Genomic DNA, 23,863 nt, shown 5'->3' on the forward strand with positions numbered 1-23,863 from the left:
TACTTATTCGTTCTTGTTATTCTGTTTTCATAAAAAAATCTTGCAATGCTTGATCAATTCTTATTTTTAAAAAACTTATATACTACTCAAATTGAAGTGTGTATTATAATTACTAGAGCTTCAACACAAAATTGGTGGACTATGCATTTGAAAAATCACACATATTTTATTATTGGTTTATGTGTTCAATTTGAGGAGAACACATGTTTATTATTTATTTATGTCTTAAACATAATCTTTCATATGCAAGTCTGATTTTTTTTTATCATGAACCAAACATGTAGAATTATTTTTGATAATTGGCAATGTTGATAGTTGAGACTCGATTGGTTAGCGTATTTTCTTCTTTCTTCATTTCTAATTTTCTTAGTTTATGCTTCTAGCAATTTTACTTTCTAATTTCAACTCAATTTTTTTGAATAGCTAGCTATAAATTAACTTTGTCATGTTTGAAATATTTATCCATATATAGATGAGAAAATATGTTCTTTTGTATTTCATTATTGCATGGATTCTATGAAGTAAATTGAAAATTAGGTCATCAAATTTATTGAGCCGCTCTCGACAATAAAGTTTCATTATGCACATGCATTCATTTATAGATGAGTCTTTTTCTTCAATTACATCAAGAAACATATTTTTTTTTATTCGGTAAAAAAATTGTTGTTAAATATTTTCCAATAGCATTGCTCTTTCTTTTATTTCACTTTCACTTACTCATTAAGGGTGTTCGAAAAAAATCTATATACCTTTACGAGATAAATATAAGGTCTACTTATATTATACCCTCTCTAAATTTCATCTATGAAATTCCACTGAATATTTTATAGTTATTTTTGGTTGTTTCACCTATACAAAGGTCCAACATCAAATAAAAAATTAAGTAAAAGAAAATTATATAAATTGAGTCAAAAAAACATATTTATACTAGCACAATAATGATTCGGGCCCTTAATATGGAATCGTCTTTATTATGTAGCACTTTTAAGTGTTTAACCCATCTTTCACCACAAATTCGAATTTAGTTGGGACTCGTGCCCTATTACAAGTAAAAGATTTCCATTCTCAAAAATCAATTTTTTTTTTTCAAGCAACATCTTCTCTCTCGTCCATTGCTCATCAGGCTTCAATTTCCATTGAAGGTGAAAAAACATTTTCTATTAATTTTAATAATCCTTTTTTAATTTTTTTTCTCCTTTAAAAACATCAATGAATAAATTTGTTTGATAACAATTCCATAAAACTTCAATTACATATTTGTGCAATGTCATTCTTGATTAATTTATAGACTTATTATTATAATATATTTATCATATGGTTTTGAATTGTCAAACAAAACCCTGGATCATTGATTATCATCAAGTTCAATCAAATCTACATTTTTTGGCTCGAACTATGTATATATATATATATATATGAAGAAAAAATTATAGTGACAATAAATTTTGGATCCGTCTACGTCTTTTTTAATCGAAATTCAGGGGCTATCCCTCATAATGTAGGGAAAAAAATGTTAATGTGGTTGTAAAAATTGAATCATCATAATATCATTGGTGTGTAATTGGTTATAGAAGCAGATCCAGAATTTAAACTTTATGAGTTCAACCTTTAAGGTTTTTAGCATTGAACGCATTATTATTAACGTTATGGATACATATCTATTTGTTGCAAGAATTTGATGAATTTTTTCATCCTCTCATTCAAATTCCTGGCTCTGTCACTAACTAATTCGAGCTTGATTTCGATTTCAGGGCTTGTAATTGAATAGAATTGAAGTTGATGAGCTGAATGTTACAATGGATAGTAACAAAGATGAGGCTTTAAGATGCATTACTATTGCTAAAGAGGCAATTTCATCAGGTAATAAACAGAGAGCCCTAAAATTTATTGGAATCGCGCATCGTCTTAATAAAAATTTATCATTGGATGATCTTCTATCTGCTTGTGAAAATCTTGATTCATCAATTCGTGGTACATCTAACGAGGTTAAAAATGACGTTGCTAGTGTGAAAAATGAGACAGGGGATGTGATGAATTATAGAGAGGAACATGTGGAGTTGATTAGAAGAATTAAGAGTAAGAAGGACTATTATGAGATTCTTGGTCTGGAGAAGAGTTGTTCAGTTGATGAAATTAGAAAGGCATATCGAAAAATTTCGTTGAAAGTTCATCCTGATAAAAACAAGGCTCCAGGTTCTGAAGACACGTTTAAGAAAGTAGCAAAGGCGTTTAAGTGTTTGAGTGATGTTGGTTCCAGGAGAGAGTATGATGAGACAAGTTATGCTGACGAATTCGTGTATAGTCAAGAGTGTAATGTTGGTGGTGTGAGGAGAAGAAGAACGGGGCACGAGTATAGTTTTGGTGATGAGTTTGATCCTGATGAGATTTTCAGGTCATTTTTCGGTCATGATGATGATGTGGTTAGGAGAAGTAGTTATGTTTACAGGACGCGAACTGCTGGTGCTGAGCTGAGGGTAGTGGAGTTAGGTCCTGTTGTGCGTAAATTAGTACTTCTCCTTCAATTGGTGATGTTTTTGTTTATTGTTCTACTTGTATATCGTCCTTACTTTGGAGCCTGACTAAGAGAAGAAGACTTTTTGCCACTATTGTCAGCCTTAGCCTTCTTTCCACCCCTTTGTACGAGGCTCCTTTCTTCGTGCAAATGCTCATAGGCAAAAAGGACATTCCATTGATCCTATTGACGGGATCAACCACTGTCTCGGTGTGTAAGGCCCTTTCCTGGAACAAGAATGTTTAACGGCTAACTGTGCCAAAATTCGAGATTTTGAAGTAGCTTGAGGTTAGCTAAGTTCTTTCTATCTGCATAGAAACCTTTGCTGCTACACTTGGATTTTACTGAGTTATAAAATATGTATTGAACTAGTGATTTATGTCTATGTTAGAAGCAACATATTCAATCTTCTTTCTCCATATTATGCTATGTTGTTCGGACTTTTCAAAAATATTACCTCATCTGTATCGTATTCTTCAAAAATGAACTACTTTTGGACTATCCGAGACACACCCAATGACATTTCTGAAGAGTTCAAGCAACAGAGATATTTATGGCCCTTTTAGCATTATATTGAAGATCAAGGCATGATCTTGCAGGTCTATTGACTAGATGCATGGAACTTTCAGGTGGTAATTGAACACTTCTCATATATTCTAAGTGATAAGCTCGGTCTGGTATCTATGCTGGTGGGAGGTGTAGCACATACTTTGTAAATTTAATCAAAAGTAAGTGTAAGCTGATCTGAACACCACGATTATTTGAGGGGAAAAAAAGGATGCTCCCCTTGTATAAGAAGAATTCACCAATCTGTATCTATGGATTATATTTCATTTTACCTAGATATACCGTATAATTTTTGAACAAATGAGTTTCAGTTGAGCCCCTTCTTAAGAATTTAGTCCAGAATGACGTGATGTATGGTTTATGTGCACATCGCGATGGAATTTGTTGCTATTGAAAATCCATGCTTTTAAGTGAAAAAGGGTAAAGAGACGATTCTTTATTCACTGAATTTTGAATCGCGCATCGATTGGCCTCGAGAATTAATTTGGAGTAATAACATTTGAAATTTCATAAAATATTAGATGAATACTTTTTATCTTGTCAAATTTTAGTGAACAAAATTATATGATATCAATGCTGATGAAAGTTAGTTGGTATATAATCGAAGTACGAGTAAGTTCGTCCGAAATAGAAAAAATGTAGACAAAGTGTAACAATTTTCTTTAGTGTAACCACAAAATACCATTGATAATGCGAGAAAAAACTTGCTCACAACCATTAGTATTTACACCAAATTAATAAAAGTTTTCATGGTTGAGTAGTACTTTCTTCGTCTCAAATTATTTATCGTATTTCTTTTTTACATTCTTCTTAAGAAAAAAATTAATTAGGAGAAATGTTTTACTATCTTATCGTCATCTATGTCTTAATTAAGATATAATCTCTTTATTAAATACACAATATTAAAATATTTTTGTAATCTTCTAGAACAATTACTACTAAAGATAAAATAGAAAAAATAATTAATTTTGTTTTGACTTTTGAACTTGAAAAGTCACAAACAATTTCAGACAATTATTTTTAAAATTCATACTAGATAATTTGATACAGATTGGAGTAAATTGATTCGAAAATACATACTAATTAATTAATCACAATTAAGTGATGATGGACTGGGTTGACCCACTGGCCCATGGGTTGTGGCCCAGAACCGGCCCAACTACTCACTTTAGTGGGCCTATTGGCCCATTGTTAAAGCCCAAATGCTAACTGCTTTGTTCGTTAATTCTTCTCAAGCCCTCTCTGCTGCTGCCGCTGCCAACTCCTCGTTGTTCTACTTCTCCGGCGGCTGATTTGTATGTTTTGCTAACTTTCTCTCACATGCTTTCTCTCTCTACATATATCCTATTTTGAATGATTTTTAGTGATAAAATGCTGATTTTTTAGTTAATTGGATTAACATGTTGCTGTTTTTGCTTCTATTTCTTAAAAATAAAGCCTCATTCGCTGAATAATATAGTAATAGTATTGAATATTGAAAAAAAGTTACATATTGATGTTTACAGTTGTTAAAGGTGTGTACTACCTTCTTCTTTTTTTTTATGTGGGAAGTGTTTTGGTAGAAATTTAGCAACTTGCTCGGCGTAGTGGTCAATGAAGTGGGTTGAGCACTATGAGGTCTCGGGTTTAAATCCTGTTAGAGACAAAACACTAGTTGATTTGTTTCAATATGTTCTAACTTTGGTGGTGGTAGGAGCTTACAAGTATGTGGTGGAATTAATTGAGGTGCACGTAAGCTGGTGGTTATCAAAATAAAGAAAAAGAAATTTAGCAACTTCTTTTTAGAATCTCTGTAGAGACAAAAACACTATGTGATTTCTTCCCATCTGTCATAGCCTTTGTGGATAGTGTTATCTGATACTTGGTGGTGGTGGTGGTGGGAGTTGGAAGGTCTGTTGGATTTAATCGAGGTGTGCGAAAGCTGGCCCGGACACTACGGTTATAAACAAAGAAATAATGTCTTTATATGCCACTGCTATGTATAACCTATCAAATTGAGCATATTTATTGAAACCTGAACTATTATGATTTATTGGCTTTAAATTCAACTAACATGATTCTAGTCTTAGCTTAGGAAACTCCAAGCGAATTCTTCCATCCACCTAATTCTTGGTGTATAGTTACTGCTGGTGGGTTGAGTTGTAGCAGGTACTCAGTGGAGTATTAGAGTAGTGCATGCAAGCTAACCTGGATACTACTATTGTAAAATAAAAATATAATCAGCCTGATAGTGTCAATTGGTGATAGTGATGCATTTATTAAAAAAACAAATGTCAATTCTAGATGCTAGGATGTTAGAATTATCTGATGAATCCATCTGTCATCAAGCGTGGGCGGGTGGAGATCGGTCTTTGATCAGCAATGTTCTATCTCCTTGGTATGGAATTGACAATAAAACAAAGTAAATAAAGAGTCATTCTGAACATTCTCTGATTAACAAAATAACTTTGGCGATTAAGCTGTGTTGTCTGTAGCCCTATGCTTTGAGTAGGCTGATGTGTTTCTCAACTTGATGGCTTTGAAGATGAATTTCTTTGTCTTTGTTCCGAAATTCAGAGTTGAAACTTGCTTCTGAAATATCGAACATCAGTCAAAATGTCTCGGAAAGGATTGATGGAGCAAGATCTAAGCAAATTGGATGTGACAAAGCTACATCCGCTTTCGCCTGAAGTTATTGCTCGTCAGGCAACAATAAACATTGGTAAACTAGTAATTAAGAATTATTGATTACTTGCATTCGACAATTGCTTACATTATTTCGTACATGGAATATACCTCTTTTTTTTTTGTTCCATTCTCTCTCCAGGGTAGCTGTTTATACACTTTAATTACTCACACTGAATTACTGAAATGTAATTTAATATTCTAGGTACTATTGGCCATGTGGCTCATGGGAAGTCAACAGTTGTAAAAGCTATATCTGGTGTACAGGTATGTCTGTGTTTAAAATTCTGGTCCTTTATCAATGGAGTTTAATCTGTGCCACTAGTTAATAAAGCTTTTGTCAGATTTGACTGTCCTCTATTTAACTGTTGCTCTTGAGTTACAACCAAATGATATGTTGGTCTTAGTAAACTGTAAATATATATACGTATTTACATATGTATTTGTGAGAACAACTATTCTTTCTGTTGATCTTTTGATATCTAAGGGTATTTGCTATTTACTTCAGCAACTAGAAAGCATTTCTGAGTTTTGTGTCCTTTTCCTTATGTTATGATTAAAAAGTAAAGTAGTTCCACGCCCTCCTACTTTATATGGTGGTTATGAATCAAAGCTACTGTTACATTAGCCTCTATTGCAACATGACACAGAGCTGGTATTTGGAGAATTGATTTGTCTTATCTGTTGTGGCTCAATTGATATTTCTTAGATGTTGATTTGTAAGTCCTTATTTGGTCTGGACTTTGTTTAGTCTTACTTATTTTACTGTGTCAGGTGAAAGTAGTCAGACTGCAAATAATTTGCTCCCTTATTTTTGCAGACTGTTCGTTTTAAAAATGAGCTAGAGCGTAATATTACAATTAAGCTTGGATACGCAAATGCTAAGATATACAAATGTGAAGAAGAGCGCTGTCCTAGACCTGCATGCTACAAGTGAGTCCTTGATTTGAGAAAGAATCATTCTTGTACTTCATCTGGTAGCTTGTGTTGTAACAGCAGTCCTTTCCAGGGCTTATGGGAGTGGAAAAGAAGACAATCCCATGTGTGACGTCCCTGGTTTTGAGAACTGCAAAATGAAATTGCTGAGGCATGTGTCTTTTGTTGATTGCCCAGTAAGTTCCACACATGCCACTTTCTACTGTATGTATTACTTAAAATATTACTTGTGCATTCTGTTTTTATTATACAGATAAACCTTTATTGTCTTACCGAACATGGATATGACATACATCCTTACAATAGAGAAGTAGCAAAGAAGAAATCTTACTGTGAATTATTACTGTTTTTCTTTTGTAATGAATATTCAACATTACATATAAGCTTTGCTGTTCTTATTTAACTTGCAGTCCCTATTAGCTTTCTCTATGATTTAAAAGAAGTCTAGGACGTTAAGAATGGCATCAATGATAAACAATTCAGGCATAGACACTTTCTCCTGCATCTAGCCTTATGCCAGCTGTTTAGGTTCATTTTGCAACAATATCATTGTACTTGAGCATTTAATTTCCTGACATATCAATGTTTTATATGACATCTTTTACTTCAGGGTCATGATATTCTCATGGCTACTATGCTTAATGGAGCCGCAATTATGGATGGCGCCTTACTTCTAATAGCTGCCAATGAGAGCTGTCCCCAACCTCAAACTTCTGAACATTTAGCTGCTGTAGAAATTATGCGTCTCCAACATATAATAATTCTTCAAAATAAGGTTGATCTGGTTCAGGAGAATGTTGCTATCAACCAGCATGAGGCAATTCAGAAATTTATTCAGGTAAGTGGAATACTGGTATAAATTCATTTGCCTCTCACAGGATGTATTATAAAACCATATTTCAAATTCTTTTCCAGGGAACTGTTGCAGATGGTGCCCCAGTTGTACCAATATCTGCACAATTAAAGTACAACATCGATGTCGTCTGTGAATATATTGTGAAAAAAATTCCCATTCCTGAGAGGAATTTCATCTCACCACCAAATATGATTGTTATCCGGTCATTTGATGTAAATAAACCTGGTTTTGAAGTTGATGATATCAGAGGGGGTGTTGCTGGTGGCAGTATTTTGAAGGTATCTTTCTCTCTTTCTGCAATCAATGTAATGATGCAACTCATAGCTTCTTTAGCGTTAGGCTTTTAGTTTGACCAAGCAATCAAGTAATGCCTGAAGGGCCATCTTTATTTGATTATCCCTTCAACATGTTCTGAGGCCTATTAGAGTGTAGACATGAAGAAATGAAGATCTCATTGGAAGATGTTCAAGATAATGTTGATTATATTCTTTGCGCAGGGTGTACTGAAGGTTAATCAACTTATTGAGATTCGTCCTGGAATTGTTGTGAAAGATGAGAGTGGCAACATCAAATGTACTCCAATATATTCAAGAATAGTATCATTGTTTGCCGAGCAAAATGAACTACAATTTGCCGTTCCTGGAGGCCTCATTGGAGTTGGAACAACTATGGATCCAACATTGACACGTGCTGATCGATTGGTGGGACAGGTTCTTGGGGAGGTCGGGTCACTTCCTGAAGTTTATGTCGAACTAGAGGTAAAATGACTTCCTTGTACACATCAAAGGCTTTTTAGACTTTAACGTCTTTTCTTAAAGAACTGATTTTTAAATCAATTACCTTTTCTTGTCTAAGTTTCAAACTACTGGCTCTTTTTATTTTTTTGTTTTTTTATGATTGTGTTATCAAATAGGCTCGTTTTTATCTTCCTTCCAACTGAGGTTCCTCTTAGAGTGCTCTTATGTATCCTTTCTTTATTTCTATACCCCTTTGTAACACAGGTGAATTTCTTTTTGCTACGACGTCTTTTGGGTGTGAGGACAAAGGACTCAGAGAGGCAGGGTAGAGTCTCGAAGTTGGCAAAGGGAGAAATCCTCATGTTAAATATAGGGTCTATGTCAACAGGCGCTCGTGTTGTCGCTATCAAGAATGTTTTCGCGAAACTGCAACTGACGTCCCCCGTGTGTACCAGCAAAGGGGAGAAAATTGCTCTTAGCCGGAGAATCGAGAAGCACTGGCGTCTTATCGGTTGGGGTGAAATCCAAGCTGGTATTACTCTTGATGTTCCATCTTCCCCCTTATGAGCAAATCACACAACTAGTCACTCAACAGCAGGAAAAATTATTCAAACAAGAAGAGAATTTGAAATTCTGGATACTCTTTATTCTTACATTTTTTGTTTTGTTTATTTCTTTGTCCAAGTAGATTGTAACTTGTAATTCATTAGTTTAGGCGGTTATTAAGAAGTTACACAACTAGTCTCTCTCTCTCTGATATTGCATTTAGAACTATTGAGTTAAAAAATTGCTGATTATTCACACAGGAATTTTTTAAGTGTGAAAAATAAGTAACTGAAATCATGATATAACCAATTGAATTAATGAATGGACATTGTTATTGTTGTACCCTAATGCAAGTATTAGTGGTTGTTTCCATGGCTTGAACTCGTGATTTATAGGTCACAAAGAGATAACTCGAGGCATATGGCCCTTCATTGAATCCTGCTAATACAGAATGCTTTATGCATTGGATTGTTATTTGTATATCAAATTTGAGAAGAACTTCCTTCAAAAGCGATGCAAGTATCGTAGCATCAGTATGAGTTATTGTTATGATACAAGTACTAGTGGTTGTTTTCATGGCCTGGCCTTGTGATTTATAGGTCACAAAGAGATGACTTGAGGTATATGACCCTTCATCGAACTCTGCTAATGCTAAATACTTTATGCATTAGATTGTTTTTTATATCAAATTTTAGAAACGCTTCTTTCACAAGGGATGCAAGTATCGTTGCATCAGTATGAGTTATTGTCATGTGATCAGGACACGAGTCCAAGTTGTTTACACAAATGTAGTATTTTTGCATGATTTCATATAGTCAAACTATCACTTAAGCTATTAAAACGAGCTTGTTTATTGGCTCATTGATTTGAATCTTACTTTAGTTAAGGCTCAAAGATTAATAATGACTTTAGAACTATGAGATAAATTCAATACAATACAATGACACAACAAAATGTGTGCTTATCAAAATAGATTGTCCCCATCACTTGGAGGCTAGAAAATAAAAATAAAAATTACTCCTATTATTATCAAATTGTACCTCTGTGTTATAAAATATTTAAAATATGATTCTACTCCATCGAAAAAAGATACTTCATATATCTAAAAGAGTCTGAATAATAGACTTCAAAACTAAGTAAATTAAACATGATATAATAGGATTCTAAATCTAAACTCAAAAAGTTCAAATCATGAATCCCCTTACGATACTAATATATATATAAAAAAAGGAACAAGACAAAATAGTCGAAACAAAATGTTGCAAAAATAATACTAGATCGCTAAAAGAACATTGAACTAAAGCATGATTTCGAATTCTTCGAAGATGAAGAAGCTTTTTGATCAGCCTGTTTTTTCTTTGTGTTTGTAGCTCTTCTTCATCCAAAGATATTTGCTTGCTTCTGCATTCCACGCTACAAAATGGTTGATCACCCCTATACCATTTAAGAAATATATATATATATATCATTAATAACATTTTTAGTCCTCAATTATGAATAAATTTTGATCAAGTATATTTAACCTTCGATTTAAATTCTATCATAACAAAAATTACACTATTAAATATGTAAATGGTGACGAAAAAAGAGTGGAAAAAAAATAATAACAGAAGAATACTCACATATACATGTAGATATTTTGTTTAGGTGAGAGTTTTTTCTTGCAGAATGAACAAAATTCAAGAAACCCACAAAGAGGTTTCTTTTCAGTTGTCATGTTCGGGGCAATGAAAGTCGTACTTCTTTTTGAACCCTCATCGCCTTCGAGTACTACACTTAGTCCTTTCTTGCTCATGATTTTTGAATATCTCTATGCCTAAAGGAGGAGAGTATTTATACACACATCAATGTAGTTTAGTATGCAAGAAAGGAAAAAGAGTTATTAGTAGTATGATTTTATCCAAATTTAATAGTTTTGAATCAGATTTTATTAAAATCACTAATAATATTTTTGAATAAAGTAAATTAAATGAATTAAGGCGGTCAAAGTCAATCAAAGTTAAATTCATAAAATTTAAATCGCGAATCTGGTCTCACTTGTAGTTTGATTTATCATTATTCTTATCCGTTTACTCTTATTTTGTCGTTTTTCCCCAAAATATGATCTCACTTGTAGTTAGATTTTCCTCTGTTATCTTTTTACTCTTTTTTTTGTAGTCTTATTTTCCTCATTTTACTGCTCAGGGGAAAAGTTAGGTGATAAATAATTATTGTGACACTTATTTCTTTATTTTAATTTTTTCTTATGGTCGAGAAATTTTTATAGATCAACTAAAGCATGTTTGAAACATATAGTGTATATAGGGTGTATATTTTATCATCCTTTTCTACTTAAATATCATATTTTCGTTTGTTGCTATGCTTTTATCGTTGAGCTAAAATTATGAGTAAATCGAAAATTTAATTTCTATCAATGTTCCCTACTAACGCTTTGTTTGGATCGTTGCTATGTATTGTATTGTAATGTATCACATTATATTGTATCGTATTGTATTGTTTTAATGAATACAACGTTTGGATAGATTGTATAGTTTGCCGTCGTTACATAATGGCACACATTCATAATTTGAATAATAAACCTATAAAAAACAGTAGGTTACGGGGTAGAGCTACTATGAAAAGGTAGGGTAACAGATGGTATATAATTATTAAATAATAAGTAAAAATAAAAATAAGAAGAAAATATTAACATCACACCAAATCAATCGTTACATGAAATAATGAGTCTTTTCGTCGTTATCTGACAATGAATTCAAACGATACAATACAATAAAATTGAAATAACAAACGTTGTGTTTAAACAAACAATACAATTAACTACAATACACTACAATACAATAGGTAAGAACCATCCAACAAGGTGTAAATCACCTGCATTTATAATCTAACCAACTTCATAGCCTTTTTATCGACACCTAATATACAAATCACTCTACAAGTAAGAGCACCTAAATATGTGGGAACGGTGTCCACTTTATATTATCTTTTACATATAATAATTATTCATTAGTTTTCTTTTTAACTTCTCATTTTAATTTTAAAAAATGAAATTCAAGTTCCAAATGATTTCGTGTTCTTAAATCAAGAAGTGTTGGTTTTCATTATTGTAAGTCTATTTTTCTAAATTTTCATCAATGTTTAACCATTAATGCTTTGTTGAGAACATGTGCAGCTAAGCACCACAACTAGGGTTGTGGGAACCATGACTAGGACACAACGCTAAAATCAACCACAAATGACTGTTAATTAATATTAGCATGCTTCATTTCTATTTTCATATTGAATACTTTCTAATAAGTGCACACGTTAAGACCTGCCTGTTCATTACTTGTTCGACAGAAAAGTACATGATTAGAAAATTCTAAAGACTGATTTAATCATTTGTTTTGACGACTTGAGATCGAGAGAGGATAGTTCTGTAAACAAACATGCAGGATTAAAATTGAAACACTCTAAGACCGAGAGGAGAGGGGTGACATTCATCTAATAGGGTTGAAAAGCGTTTTAGGGCACACAACTTGCTATGAATGTATGCATTGTATCAAAAGATTGTTATTTGTGAGAAATCTGAGTTGTAGTCTAAAGGTCATGAGGAACACAATTCTAGTCTATTCTAATTGATAATCAAACCTAGGAATTGTCGTATGTTACTCTTACTATTTAACTCCAAATACATTTGGTTGCTTGGATGTTAAAACAAATGCAATATTTACTTTATGCAATTTAATTTTCGGGAATATCAACCGTAACTTAACATAAGAACTAGTAGATTTGTTTTTGTTGTAATTCCCTATGGGATCGACCTCAACTCTTGTTGAGTTCTGCAATTGACTTCGACCGTATATACTTCTTAATTGAGGTGTAAGTTTGAACTTATCAAAATTTGATACGATCCTGAGCTTGCAAGGTCTATTAGAAGAATGGTTAACGCTTAAGAGATTGAGGATGACTTGCCCTTGGAGGCTAGAAAATAATAATTACTCCTATTATTATTATTATTATCAAATTGTACCTTTTTGTTATAAAATATTTAAAATATGATTCTACTCCATCGAAAAAAGATACTTTATAATATATCTAAAAAGTCTGAATATAGACTTCAAAACTAAGTAAATTAAACATGATATAATAGGATTCTAAATCAAAACTCAAAAATCTCAAATTATGAATCCCCTTACAATACTAATATAAAAAAAGGAACAAGACAAAATAATCGAAACAAAATGTTGCAAAAATAATACTAGATCGCTAAAAGAACATTGGACTAAAGCATGATTTCGAATTCTTCGAAGATGAAGAAGCTTTTTGATCAGCCAATTTTTTCTTTGTGTTTGTAGCTTCTTCTTCATCCAAAGATATTTGCTTGCTTCTGCATTCCACGCTACAAAATGGTTGATCACCCCTATCCATTTAAGAAATATATATATCATTAGTAACTTTTTTAGTCCTCAATTATGAATAAATTTTGATAAAGTATATTTAACCTTCGATTTAAATTCTATCATAACAAAAATTACACTATTAAATAAGCAAATGGTGAAGAAAAAGAGTGGAAAAAAATAATAACAGAAGAATACTCACATATACATGTAGATGTTTTGTTCAGGTGAGAGTTTTTTCTTGCAGAATGAACAAAATTCGAGAAACCCACAAATAGGTTTCTTTTCAGTTGTCATGTTCGGGACAATGGAAGTCGTACTTCTTTTTGAACCCTCGTCCCCTTCAAGTACACTTAGTCCTTTCTTGCTCATGATTTTTGAATATCTCTATGCCTAAAGGAGGGGAGTATTTATACACACACATCAATGTAGTTTAGTATGCAAGAAAGGAAATAAAGTTATTAGTAATATGATTTTATCCAAATTAATAGTTTTGAATCAGATTTTATTAAAATCTCAAATAATATTTTTGAATAAAGTAAATTAAATTAATTGAGGCGGTCAAAGTTAGTCAAAGTCAAACTCATAAAATTTAAATCACGAATCTAGTCTCACTTGTAGTTAGATGTATCATATTCTTACATGTTTACTCTTATTTTGTCGTTTTTCCCCCAAATATGATCTCACTTGTAGTTAGATTTTTCTCCGTTATTACTTTTTTTTGTAGTCTTATTTTCCTCGTTTTACTGCTCAAGGGAAAAATTAGGTGATAAATAATTATTGTGACACTTATTTCTTCATTTTAGCTTCTTTTTTTTAGGGAAAATTGTATATAATAGCAAAATATTAATTCAAATTAAATGCTATAAATATAGTTTGATTTAATTGTACCTCATAGCAAACTGTTGCTATTTCACCTCTCTCCTGGTGAATCTCGCTCGCCACTCTCATTCTCTCCCTCGCCTCTCTCGTTTTTTATACAAACGCAAGTGTATAAAGTGTGTTTGTGTTTGTATAAAACGAGAGAAAATTGTATATATACATATATTTTCGTTCCCCTCTCTCCACTCTCCCAGATCTCGCTCGCCACCCTCCCAGATCTCGCTCGTTCACTCGCCTCTCTCACTTTATACAATTGATCTTTTTGTATATGTATACCAAAACATATTATACAACTGCTTTCTTTTGTATATGTATAGCGAAATATACATATTTATGTTTGCTATGGAGCGCAATTATGCAAACTTTGCTATAGCATACAAATATGAATTTTGTGTTTGTTATATGTGAAAGTTGCTCTTTTTTTTATGGTCAAGAAATTTTTATGGATCAACTAAAGCAAGGTTTGAAACATATAGTGTATATAGGGTGTATATATTATTATCCTTTTCTACTTAAATATCATGCTTTTGTTTGTTGCTATGCTTTTATCGTTGAGCTAAAATTATGAGTAAATCGTAAATTTAATTTCTATCAATGTTCCCTACTAACACTTTGTTTGGATGGTTGTTATGTATTATTTCATAATGTATCGCATTGTAATGTATCACATTGTATTGTATTGTATTGTATTGTTTTAATGAATACAATTTTTGGATAGATTGTATAGTTCTCCGTCGTTACATAATGTCACACATTCATAATTTGAATGATAAACCTACAAAAATAGTAGGTTACGGGGTAGAGCTACTATGAAAAGGTAGGGTAAAAGATGAAAAATAATTATTAAATAATAAGTAAAGATAAAATAAGAAGAAAATATTAAGGTAACAACGTGATCACACCAAATTTGGTCGTTATATAAAATAAATCTTTTCATCGTTGCCTGATAATGAATTCAAACGATACGATACAATAAAATTTAAATAACAGAACATGAGATGTTTATGTAAAGTTAAAAGCATTTGATGTTGCTATGTTAAACGTTTCATTGCACTCTGCATTAGCAAATTACACACGAACTTATGGCGTTATATTCCTTAACATCAAAACGTTCCAAATTTAAACTAACTTACAAGTCGATTAACAACAATAACAACATATCCAATGTAGTTCCACAAATGGGGAACTTACAAGCCAAATTATGGGATTAGATAATCCGAAGCTAACATTATTTTCTGAAAATTCAAAGGAAAAGAAGAAGTTTAGAACTTTTGAATGAAGTCATAAATGTGCTTACTAATCTCATGTGGCCTTTCTTGATTAACAAAGTGAGCTGCACCTTCCAAAACTACAACTTCCTCCAACAATGGAACATATTTCTTAAATCCACCATTGTGTATGTACTCTTTAGCACCTCGCATATGGTAGACCAAGTCGAATTCACCGACAATAAACTTGGTTGGAACTTTAACTTCAGCCCCTGTCCATGGTGCTGTGAGTTCTGAACTTCTGCATTTCATATGAGCATACAACTAACATGTCAAACAAATGCAATCAAATTTACGGTATGACAGAAGGAGAGGAACGCTTACATGGATAAAGCTCGGTAATAGTTAAGTGCACCAGTGAAACCAGTCTGCTCAAACTTGTTGGCATAGTAATCCAACTCTTCCTCAGAGAGCCACGTTGAAAGGGCAATCGGAGCATCAGCGATAGCTTCAAGGCCTTTGCCTTTAGGAAAATAAAAGGGTGCAGGATCGCGGTATGTCAACATTTTCTTAAGAACAGACTTAGCACCAATTGGAGCAAATTCAGCTTCAATATCTCCTTGTGCCTGCAGGTTAAGATCATAGGTGTTTAGTATAAGCTCATCTTATCATATCCAGTACTACCGGGAAACACTTTGTACATATAGAACAACTATTTTCATAGCTCGAACCCCGGACCTATAGGTCACATGGAGATAACTTGAGGTGTGCCCTTCCTGGAACTCTATTAACGGGGGATATTTTGTGGATTGAGCTGTCCTTTTTATATCAAATTTTAGAAAACTTCCTTCATGGAGGAGGAGGGGAGTATTGTCACATCAGTAAGGGTTGTTGTTGTGTAACGAGGCCACGAGTATTATAGCATGTTTGCAAGTAAGAATTGTCTACAAATTGACTCGAAGTGGTCCAGCCCATCCCCAAACGGCCACAAACTTCTTTGCCCAAAAATCACCCTATATATACGGTAGACGATGAAATCCTTTAGTGAAAATCCTACCTTCACCACAACCTTCCCGTATACAAGGAGAGTTTAATGCACCGTGCTGCTCTTTATTTCACGACTGATTAATATTCTAAATGAAGTCATATTCAAGTCCTATCGAATAGTCCCCCCGAAAACATGTAAAATAGCTATCAAACACAAATTAAACATATTCAGAGACAAGAACAGAGAGAACCTGAAATCTGCAGATATAATAATCTTCCCCATATAAAGCCTTTAGCCCCTCAACAGGATTCATATTTGAGCTCCTTGGGTGGTAATGGACACTCAAATTCACCAAGGCTTTAACTTTATCTGGCCTAAAAAGGCATAAATGCCAAGCAATAAACGCGCCCCAGTCATGCGCAACAACAAACACCTTGTCTTCATTAGGAGCAATGGCTTCAAGCAATGCTACAACATCACCCACAATGTGAAAAATACTGAACTTTGAAGGGTCATTAAGGGGTGCACCAGTAGTATCTCCATAACCCCTTAAGTCAGGCGCCACAGCACGGTACCCACGTTCAGCTAAGTAGACCATTTGGTGGCGCCATGAGTACCTATTGCAAAAGATCGTGGGTCAACTAGCACACAATCTAAACAAAGAGAAACCAGACATAAAGATTTAACGAGATTCAGCCAAACAAAGCTCATACAAAACTCAAGTAGTTCCAAATATGTTGTGGAAGAACATTATGGATTAACTAGCACACAATCAAAACAAATAGAGAAAAAATAAATAACAGAATAATTTAACGAGATTTGGCGAACATTAGTCCTCTAGGCAAAAGCAGAGACAATTTGTCACTTTGAATGAGCCAACTGAAAACAACAGCATACTCAATGTAATCTCACAAAGTAGGGTCTAGAAAGTGTAGACTGTACACAGACTTTACCCTTACCTAAAATTAGAGAGGTTGTTTCTGACAGACCCTCGGCGCACCAAACCTACTAGAAAACAACAACATACCTAGTGTAATCCCACGAAATGGGATCTGAACTACGTAGACTGTATGTAGACTTTACCACTACATCAAAGTTAGAGAGGTTGTTTCCAATAGGCCTAAGCTCACAAATAGCTACTAGAAAATCTAACAAGATTCAAGATTGAAGAAAATAGTACCAGAGCTCAGGGAAGCCATGGATGAAGAGGATTGTTGGGCCTTGGCCTAATTCTGCTATATGCATATTTAGGCCATTTACAGCTACCATCTTGTGCTCTATCTTCTCCATTTTTTTGTTGTTTGTTTACTCTGTGTTTTCTTGATTCTCTCTCTTTGGCAATGACCTGAACATATGATAAACACTTTCAATTCAAATTTTGAAAAAATTTCGGTGTGTATTCTTAAGCATCTATTGCGTAGATAAGTTAATTACGTATAAAATGTCAACTCCTTTAATGATCCTCAACTAGTCGTAAAATTGAGGCATGTTACAATTGAGACTGTTGTGTATAATAAAAAGATATGACATATTTTATATGGTGAACTAAACGTTAAAATCATGCACTTTACTTATTTAGATGCTATATTTGAACTATATATTATAGTTCGAGTGTCTAAATGAATTTATTAACAAATTGTATTCAGTTTATTAAAAATGATGCATATCTTCTGGATTAGCAAAAGTCCAAAAACTGTCCATTTTTTTCTGGAAGCTTCACATGGTGTGTTTGGTGTATACGATGGAGCATTAATAAAAATACTTCACGTTTTAAAAATAAATGGATGGTAGGCTAGAAAAAAATATTTTTTTTTTAATGTTTGGTAAGTAAATAAAAATACTAAGCCAATGAGTTATGACAACTACGTACGAGTACATAAAAATTCAGTAGCTTTTATTGAGATTTTGTTTATGTAATAAAACATTCATCAACTGTGAATCTAGTTATTATCACATATATTAACTTAAATATTATTATAAAATAGTATCACAACGTTCCAAATTCGAACTATTTTATGAGTCATATTATGACAGGTAACGAACACAGCTTACACAAAATAAAATACTGCATACGCTAGAGAAAGTTTAGAATTTTTGAATGAAGTCATGGATGTGTTTGCTAATCTCATGTGGCCTTTCTTGGTTGACAAAGTGAGCTGCACCTTCCAAAACCACAACTTCCTCCAACAATGGAACATCTTTCTTAAATCCACCATTGTGTATGTACTCTTTAGCACCTGGTATATGATAAACCAAGTCGAATTCTCCGACGATAAACTTGGTCGGAACTTTAACTTGAGCTCCTGTCCATGGTGCTGTGAGTTCCCAGTTTCTACATTTCATAAGACGAGAACGTTAGGATGCATGTATGAAGAAGTTGATCAAGAGAGTTTAAAAGCAACTAATAGTGTCTATGTTGTTCAAACTATTTAGAAATGCTTCCAAGTGTGTTTTGGAGGATCCGGCACAAGTGTGCAACAATTTTGGAGAGTCTGAGCAACATAGAATACGATAGTGTTCATGAACTTCACAATTTTCTTGACTTCCTAGAAAACATGTCTCAAACTAAAACTAATAGTCTCTTGACGAAGATCAAATCTTATTCAATTGTAAATGCAACAACTAAAACCTTAATCCAAAATAGCCGAAACAAATGTGAACTATATAAGCATACATGATACAACTAACGTGTCGAACAAATGCAATCAAATTTACAATATCACAGAAGGCGAGGAATGCTTACATGGGTAAAGCTCGGTAATAGTTAAGTGCACCAGTGAAACCAGTCTGCTCAAACTTGTTGGCATAGTAATCCAACTCTTCCTCAGAAAGCCACGATGAAAGGGCAACCGGAGCATCAGGGATAGCCTCAAGGCCTTTGCCTTTAGGAAAATAAAATGGTGCAGGATCGCGGTATGTCAATATTTTCTTAAGAACAGACTTAGCACCAATTGGAGCAAATTCAGCTTCAATTTCGCCCGGTACCTACAAGGTAAAATCACAGTGAACTTTTTGCTGCTGAAGTTACCAATGCAAATTTAACTTGTTCCGTCCATACTATTAGTCGTAGTATTACTCTTGTCCTTCGATTTCTGTTACTACATAGCATATGTTGTTATTGAATATACCCCAGAAAACATGTAAAAATCCCTATATCAAACACAAATGAAACGGATACAGAGACAAAAACAGAGAGAACCTGAAATCTCGAGATATAATGATCTTCCCCATATATAGCCTTTATCCCCTCAACCATATTCATCTTTGGGTTCCTTTTGGAAAAATGGACACTCAAATTCACCAAGGCTTTAACTTTATCTGGCCTAAAAAGGCATAAATGCCAAGCAATTAACGCGCCCCAGTCGTGCGCAACGACAAACACCTTTTCTTCATTAGGAGCAATGGCTTCAAGCAGTGCTACAACATCACCCACAAGGTGAAGGATACTGAACTTTGAAGGGTCATTAAGGGGTGCACCAGTAGTATCTCCATAACCCCTTAAGTCAGGCGCCACAGCACGGTACCCACGTTCAGCTAAGTAGACCATTTGGTGGCGCCATGAGTACCTGTTGCGGAAGATTGAGTTAACTATCATAGAACCAAAGCATATAGAGACAAGGAAGATCGTGGTGACTATCATAGAACCAAACCAAGCCTCGTAGCTCGAGACAAAAAGCAGAAAGAGTTTTTCACAATGAATGTACAAAACAAATAATCCCCAATTACAATCTTGTTATACAAATCTCAAGTAGTTCATAATCCTACAAGAAGTAAAGAAGGATGCTCGATGCTAAAAGCATCTCGCGTTTATGCATGGTCCATAGAAGGGCTGAACCTGAGGGGTGTGATATAGCCAGTCTACCCTAATGCATGCAAGCATTAGTATGTTGTTTCTACATCTCGAACCCATGACTTATAGGTCATATGGAAACAATTTTACTGTTGTTCCAAGGCTCCCCTTAATAATCCTACAAAAAATGATTTCCCAAATCTATTGCGGAAGATCGTTAATTAACTAGCACACAGTCAAAGCAAAGAGAGAACAGAAAAAACAACATAAGGATTAACGAGATTGGGGCAAGCTTAGTGAGATGAATTGTACAGTACGGAATAATTAAAATTTCATCACACAAATGCCTTGGAAGATCGTGAGTTAACTAGCACACGATCACACAATCAAAACAAATAGAGGGAAAAAAATAACACAATAATTTAACGAGTCCAGTCAAGATTAGTCCTCGAGGCAAAAGTAGATAGAGTTTTTCACTATGAAGGAGCAAACAATCTCTATTATACATATCTCAAGTAGTTCCTAATCCTACAAGAAATGATTTCCCAAACCTACTAGAAAACAACAACATACTCAGTGTAATTTTACAAAGTGAGGTCCGGGGAGGGTAGAGTATACACAAACCTTGCCCCTACCTCAAAAGGTAGAAAGATTGTTTCCGACAGACCTTCGGTTCACCAAAACATACTACAATTTCACTATGGTGTGGCTGTACCAAATATCTGGCCTATGATTATGTTGTGGTTGTCATTGTCAATTTCACTATGATTGTTATCATTTAGAATACTAACACTTCAAAGTTTTAAAAAGGTTGAGTACATTGACATTGAACCAAGTGTTGTTAAAGAGTACGTAAAAAACACATGATAACTTGTTCATATTAAACACTACTAGTTCAAATTTTTGGAAAGAATTTATGTGTGTATTTTTTACGTCTATTACGTAGATAAATTAATCACTTAAAATATGTCAGCTCCTTTAATTATATATACATATTAGTCGTAAAATTGAGGCATATAAGACGAGACTGATGTGACATATATTTTATGTAGTTAACTTAGAAAGTTGAGATCACACAATAATATTTTTCAAAATTTGAGTGGAAAGTACCTAATAGAAACACTTGTTCAGATGCTAAATTAGAAATATGTCCTAGTTTGAGTGTCTAAATTAATTTATTGGCAGGGATTGTTCATGTATTGCAACATAAGGATTAACGAGATACAGGCAAGCCTAGTGAGACGAATTGTATAGTACAAAATAATTCCAATTACAATTTCGACATCATACAAAGTTCAAGTAGTTTCAAATGTGTCGTGGAAGACCATGGGTTAACTAGCACACGATCATACAATCAAAACAAATTGAGGGGAAAAAACAACACAGTCATTTAACGAGATCCAGTCAAGATTAGTCCTCTAGGCAAAAGCAGAAAGAATTTTTTACTATGAATGAGCATACAATCTGTATTATACAAATCTCAAGTAGTTCCTAATGAATGTTACAAAACGATACCTACATGGATGTCAAACAACTAGTTATTGGGTCAAGAAGAAACAACAAAACTAGAAGGCTTTTGCAAAGGTTGATTTGGGACCTAGGCCCACAAAAACATCTAGCTAAAAGGACGACATATGAGAAAGAACGTTTTATGAAAATTGTTATGAAGAGTCTATATTCCCTCATCCCCTTTCTGAGTATCTGACCTCTCATCTCTTTCTAGTTCTTACAATCCTTTAGTTCCCTATTATGTAATTGGTTACATTTATGAGTTTTTGCTTAGAATTTGGTTCTTTACAAAATGATTTCCCAAATTTACAATGAAAATAGGTTCCCCAAACCTACTAGAAAACAACAGCACATACCCAATGTAATCCTATGGGTCTACGGAGTGTAGACTATACGCAGACTTTATTCCTACCTCAAAATTACAGAGGTTACTTCCGACAGGCCCTCAACTCAACAAAAGCTACAAGAAAACAAAAATATACCCAATGTAATCCTGCAAAGTGTGGTCTAGGGAATGTAGACCGTACACAGACTTTATTCCTACCTAAAAATTAAAGAGGTTATTTTGACAGACCATCAACTCAACAAAAGCTACTAGAAAACAACTACATATCCAATGTAATCTTACAAAGTGGGGTCTAGGAAACGTAGACAGTATACAGACTTTATCCCTACCTCAAAATTAAAGATGTTGTTTCCGAAAGACCCTCAAATCACCAAAAGCTACTAGAAAATCTAATATAATTTAGGATTTACAAAATTCAAGATTGAAACAAACAGTACCAGAGTTCAGGGAAGCCATGGATGAAGAGGATTGTTGGGCCTTGGCCTAATTCTGCTATATGCATATTTAGGCCATTTACAGCTACCATCTTGTGCTCTATCTTCTCCATTTTTTTGTTTGTTTTTTTTCTTACTCTCGAGTCTTTCAATGTGTGTACTTTTATTAGCCTTGCTGTGGTTGTATGGCCTGTTATAAATACAAGTAGTTGTACCTAAATATCTGACATGTGTCATTTTCAACTTTACTACTATGTGATAAAAGTATTTGTTTCAGTTGAACATTTGAATACGTGATAAAGTATTTATATTAAATCTTTTTGATTTAATATTGAATGTTTTTTTGTATATTCTTAATATTTATTATATGGATAAATTAATCACTTAAAATTTAATATATCAACTGCTTTTTATAAGTTGTAAAACTAATCAAATTTGTTACTATTGAAATAATGTGACATAAATTGAGATCATGCACAATAATTTTTGGCCGGTGATTAGACATTTAGTTGTTGTTGCCATTGTCAATTTTACGTGATTGTTTTGAGTATCTAAATATGTGATAAAGTGTTCATATTGAATATTTTTTTATTGAAATTTTAGAAAAAAAAATTGTATGTATTCTTAATATTTATTATGTGAATAAATTAATCACTTAAAACATAACAATTTTTTTAATTATATATATACTAGTCTCAATAAATTGTAAAACTATTAGGCTTGTTATTATTGAGGTGATGTGTATATAATAAAACTATATGACATATTTTATGTCATTAATTAACTTAGACGGTTGGAGATCAGGACAATTATTGCTGGCCTGTGATTTAGACATTTTGTGTTTGTGGTTGTCGTTGTCAATTTCACTATGTAAAAGTGATTGCATTGGTTTACCATATGAATACATGATAAAGTGTTCATATTTATTAAATATGTTCGATTCAAATTTGGAAAATATTTTTATAAGTATTTTTTACATTGATAAATTAAACACTTAAAATATATCAGCTTCTTTAACTATATATATTAGTCTTAATTCTTAATAAGTTGTAAAATTAATCAGGTTTGTAATTGAGGTCAATGTGTATAATAAAAAAACGTGACATATTTTTTGTAATTAATAAATTTAAACGGTTGAGATCATGCACAATATTTTTTTTTCAAAATTTAAGTTAGAAGTGTCTCATATGAATACTTATTTAAATGCTAAATTTGGAATATAACGTAGATTGAGTGTTTAAGAGCATGTTTGACATTATTGTTGGGACGTCAAAAGTGTTTTTTTTTATAAAAGCACTTTTTTGAAGAAAAAAAAAATAGTGTATGGCAAATTCTCAAAACTACTTTTAAATGGAAGCAGAAGCAGTTTTTCTGATGTTGGGAAACTCCCTGTTACTGGCATGCTATAGTTATTAAAGTCTCTCGACGGCGGGAATGGGAAATTACCGGTAAGCCAGATGCTTCGCGAACCCTATTTGAATACCTCGTGGCACCACATCTTTAGACAAA

The 23,863-nt window shown here is 33.3% G+C and overlaps 4 protein-coding genes across 4 annotated transcripts; 2 read left to right on the plus strand and 2 right to left on the minus strand.

Annotated features, from left to right (window-relative positions):
- The first annotated feature begins 1,099 nt into the window (after nucleotides 1-1,099).
- Nucleotides 1,100-2,585, plus strand: LOC125819700 (chaperone protein dnaJ 49-like). Its single transcript, XM_049499172.1, has 2 exons — nucleotides 1,100-1,142; nucleotides 1,752-2,585. The coding sequence occupies exon 2, from the start codon at nucleotides 1,797-1,799 to the stop codon at nucleotides 2,577-2,579; it is 783 nt and encodes a 260-aa protein (XP_049355129.1). The 5' UTR covers nucleotides 1,100-1,142; nucleotides 1,752-1,796; the 3' UTR covers nucleotides 2,580-2,585.
- A 1,736-nt stretch (nucleotides 2,586-4,321) lies between these two features.
- LOC125819694 (eukaryotic translation initiation factor 2 subunit gamma-like) lies at nucleotides 4,322-8,876 on the plus strand. Its single transcript, XM_049499166.1, has 9 exons — nucleotides 4,322-4,374; nucleotides 5,636-5,780; nucleotides 5,949-6,010; nucleotides 6,564-6,676; nucleotides 6,753-6,855; nucleotides 7,290-7,517; nucleotides 7,595-7,813; nucleotides 8,033-8,293; nucleotides 8,537-8,876. Exons 2-9 carry the CDS (start codon nucleotides 5,675-5,677, stop codon nucleotides 8,837-8,839), a joined length of 1,395 nt encoding a protein of 464 aa, XP_049355123.1. The 5' UTR covers nucleotides 4,322-4,374; nucleotides 5,636-5,674; the 3' UTR covers nucleotides 8,840-8,876.
- Nucleotides 8,877-15,147: 6,271 nt separating this feature from the next.
- Nucleotides 15,148-22,526, minus strand: LOC125819698 (uncharacterized). The gene is made up of 5 exons (XM_049499169.1): nucleotides 22,469-22,526; nucleotides 17,456-17,564; nucleotides 16,526-16,892; nucleotides 15,672-15,913; nucleotides 15,148-15,588 (listed from the first exon to the last, which is right to left on the minus strand). Coding segments are annotated over exons 1-5 (966 nt in total). The 5' UTR covers nucleotides 22,470-22,526; the 3' UTR covers nucleotides 15,148-15,341.
- On the minus strand, nucleotides 18,168-22,515 carry LOC125819697 (uncharacterized). Its single transcript, XM_049499168.1, has 4 exons — nucleotides 22,358-22,515; nucleotides 19,475-19,841; nucleotides 19,019-19,260; nucleotides 18,168-18,607 (listed from the first exon to the last, which is right to left on the minus strand). The coding sequence occupies exons 1-4, from the start codon at nucleotides 22,465-22,467 to the stop codon at nucleotides 18,361-18,363; spliced, it is 966 nt and encodes a 321-aa protein (XP_049355125.1). The 5' UTR covers nucleotides 22,468-22,515; the 3' UTR covers nucleotides 18,168-18,360.
- Nucleotides 22,527-23,863: the final 1,337 nt, after the last annotated feature.

This window comes from Solanum verrucosum, unplaced genomic scaffold, assembly GCF_900185275.1.
Source record: "Solanum verrucosum unplaced genomic scaffold, falcon-dt-bn FXZP01000255.1, whole genome shotgun sequence".
NCBI classification, from domain to species: domain Eukaryota; kingdom Viridiplantae; phylum Streptophyta; class Magnoliopsida; order Solanales; family Solanaceae; genus Solanum; species Solanum verrucosum.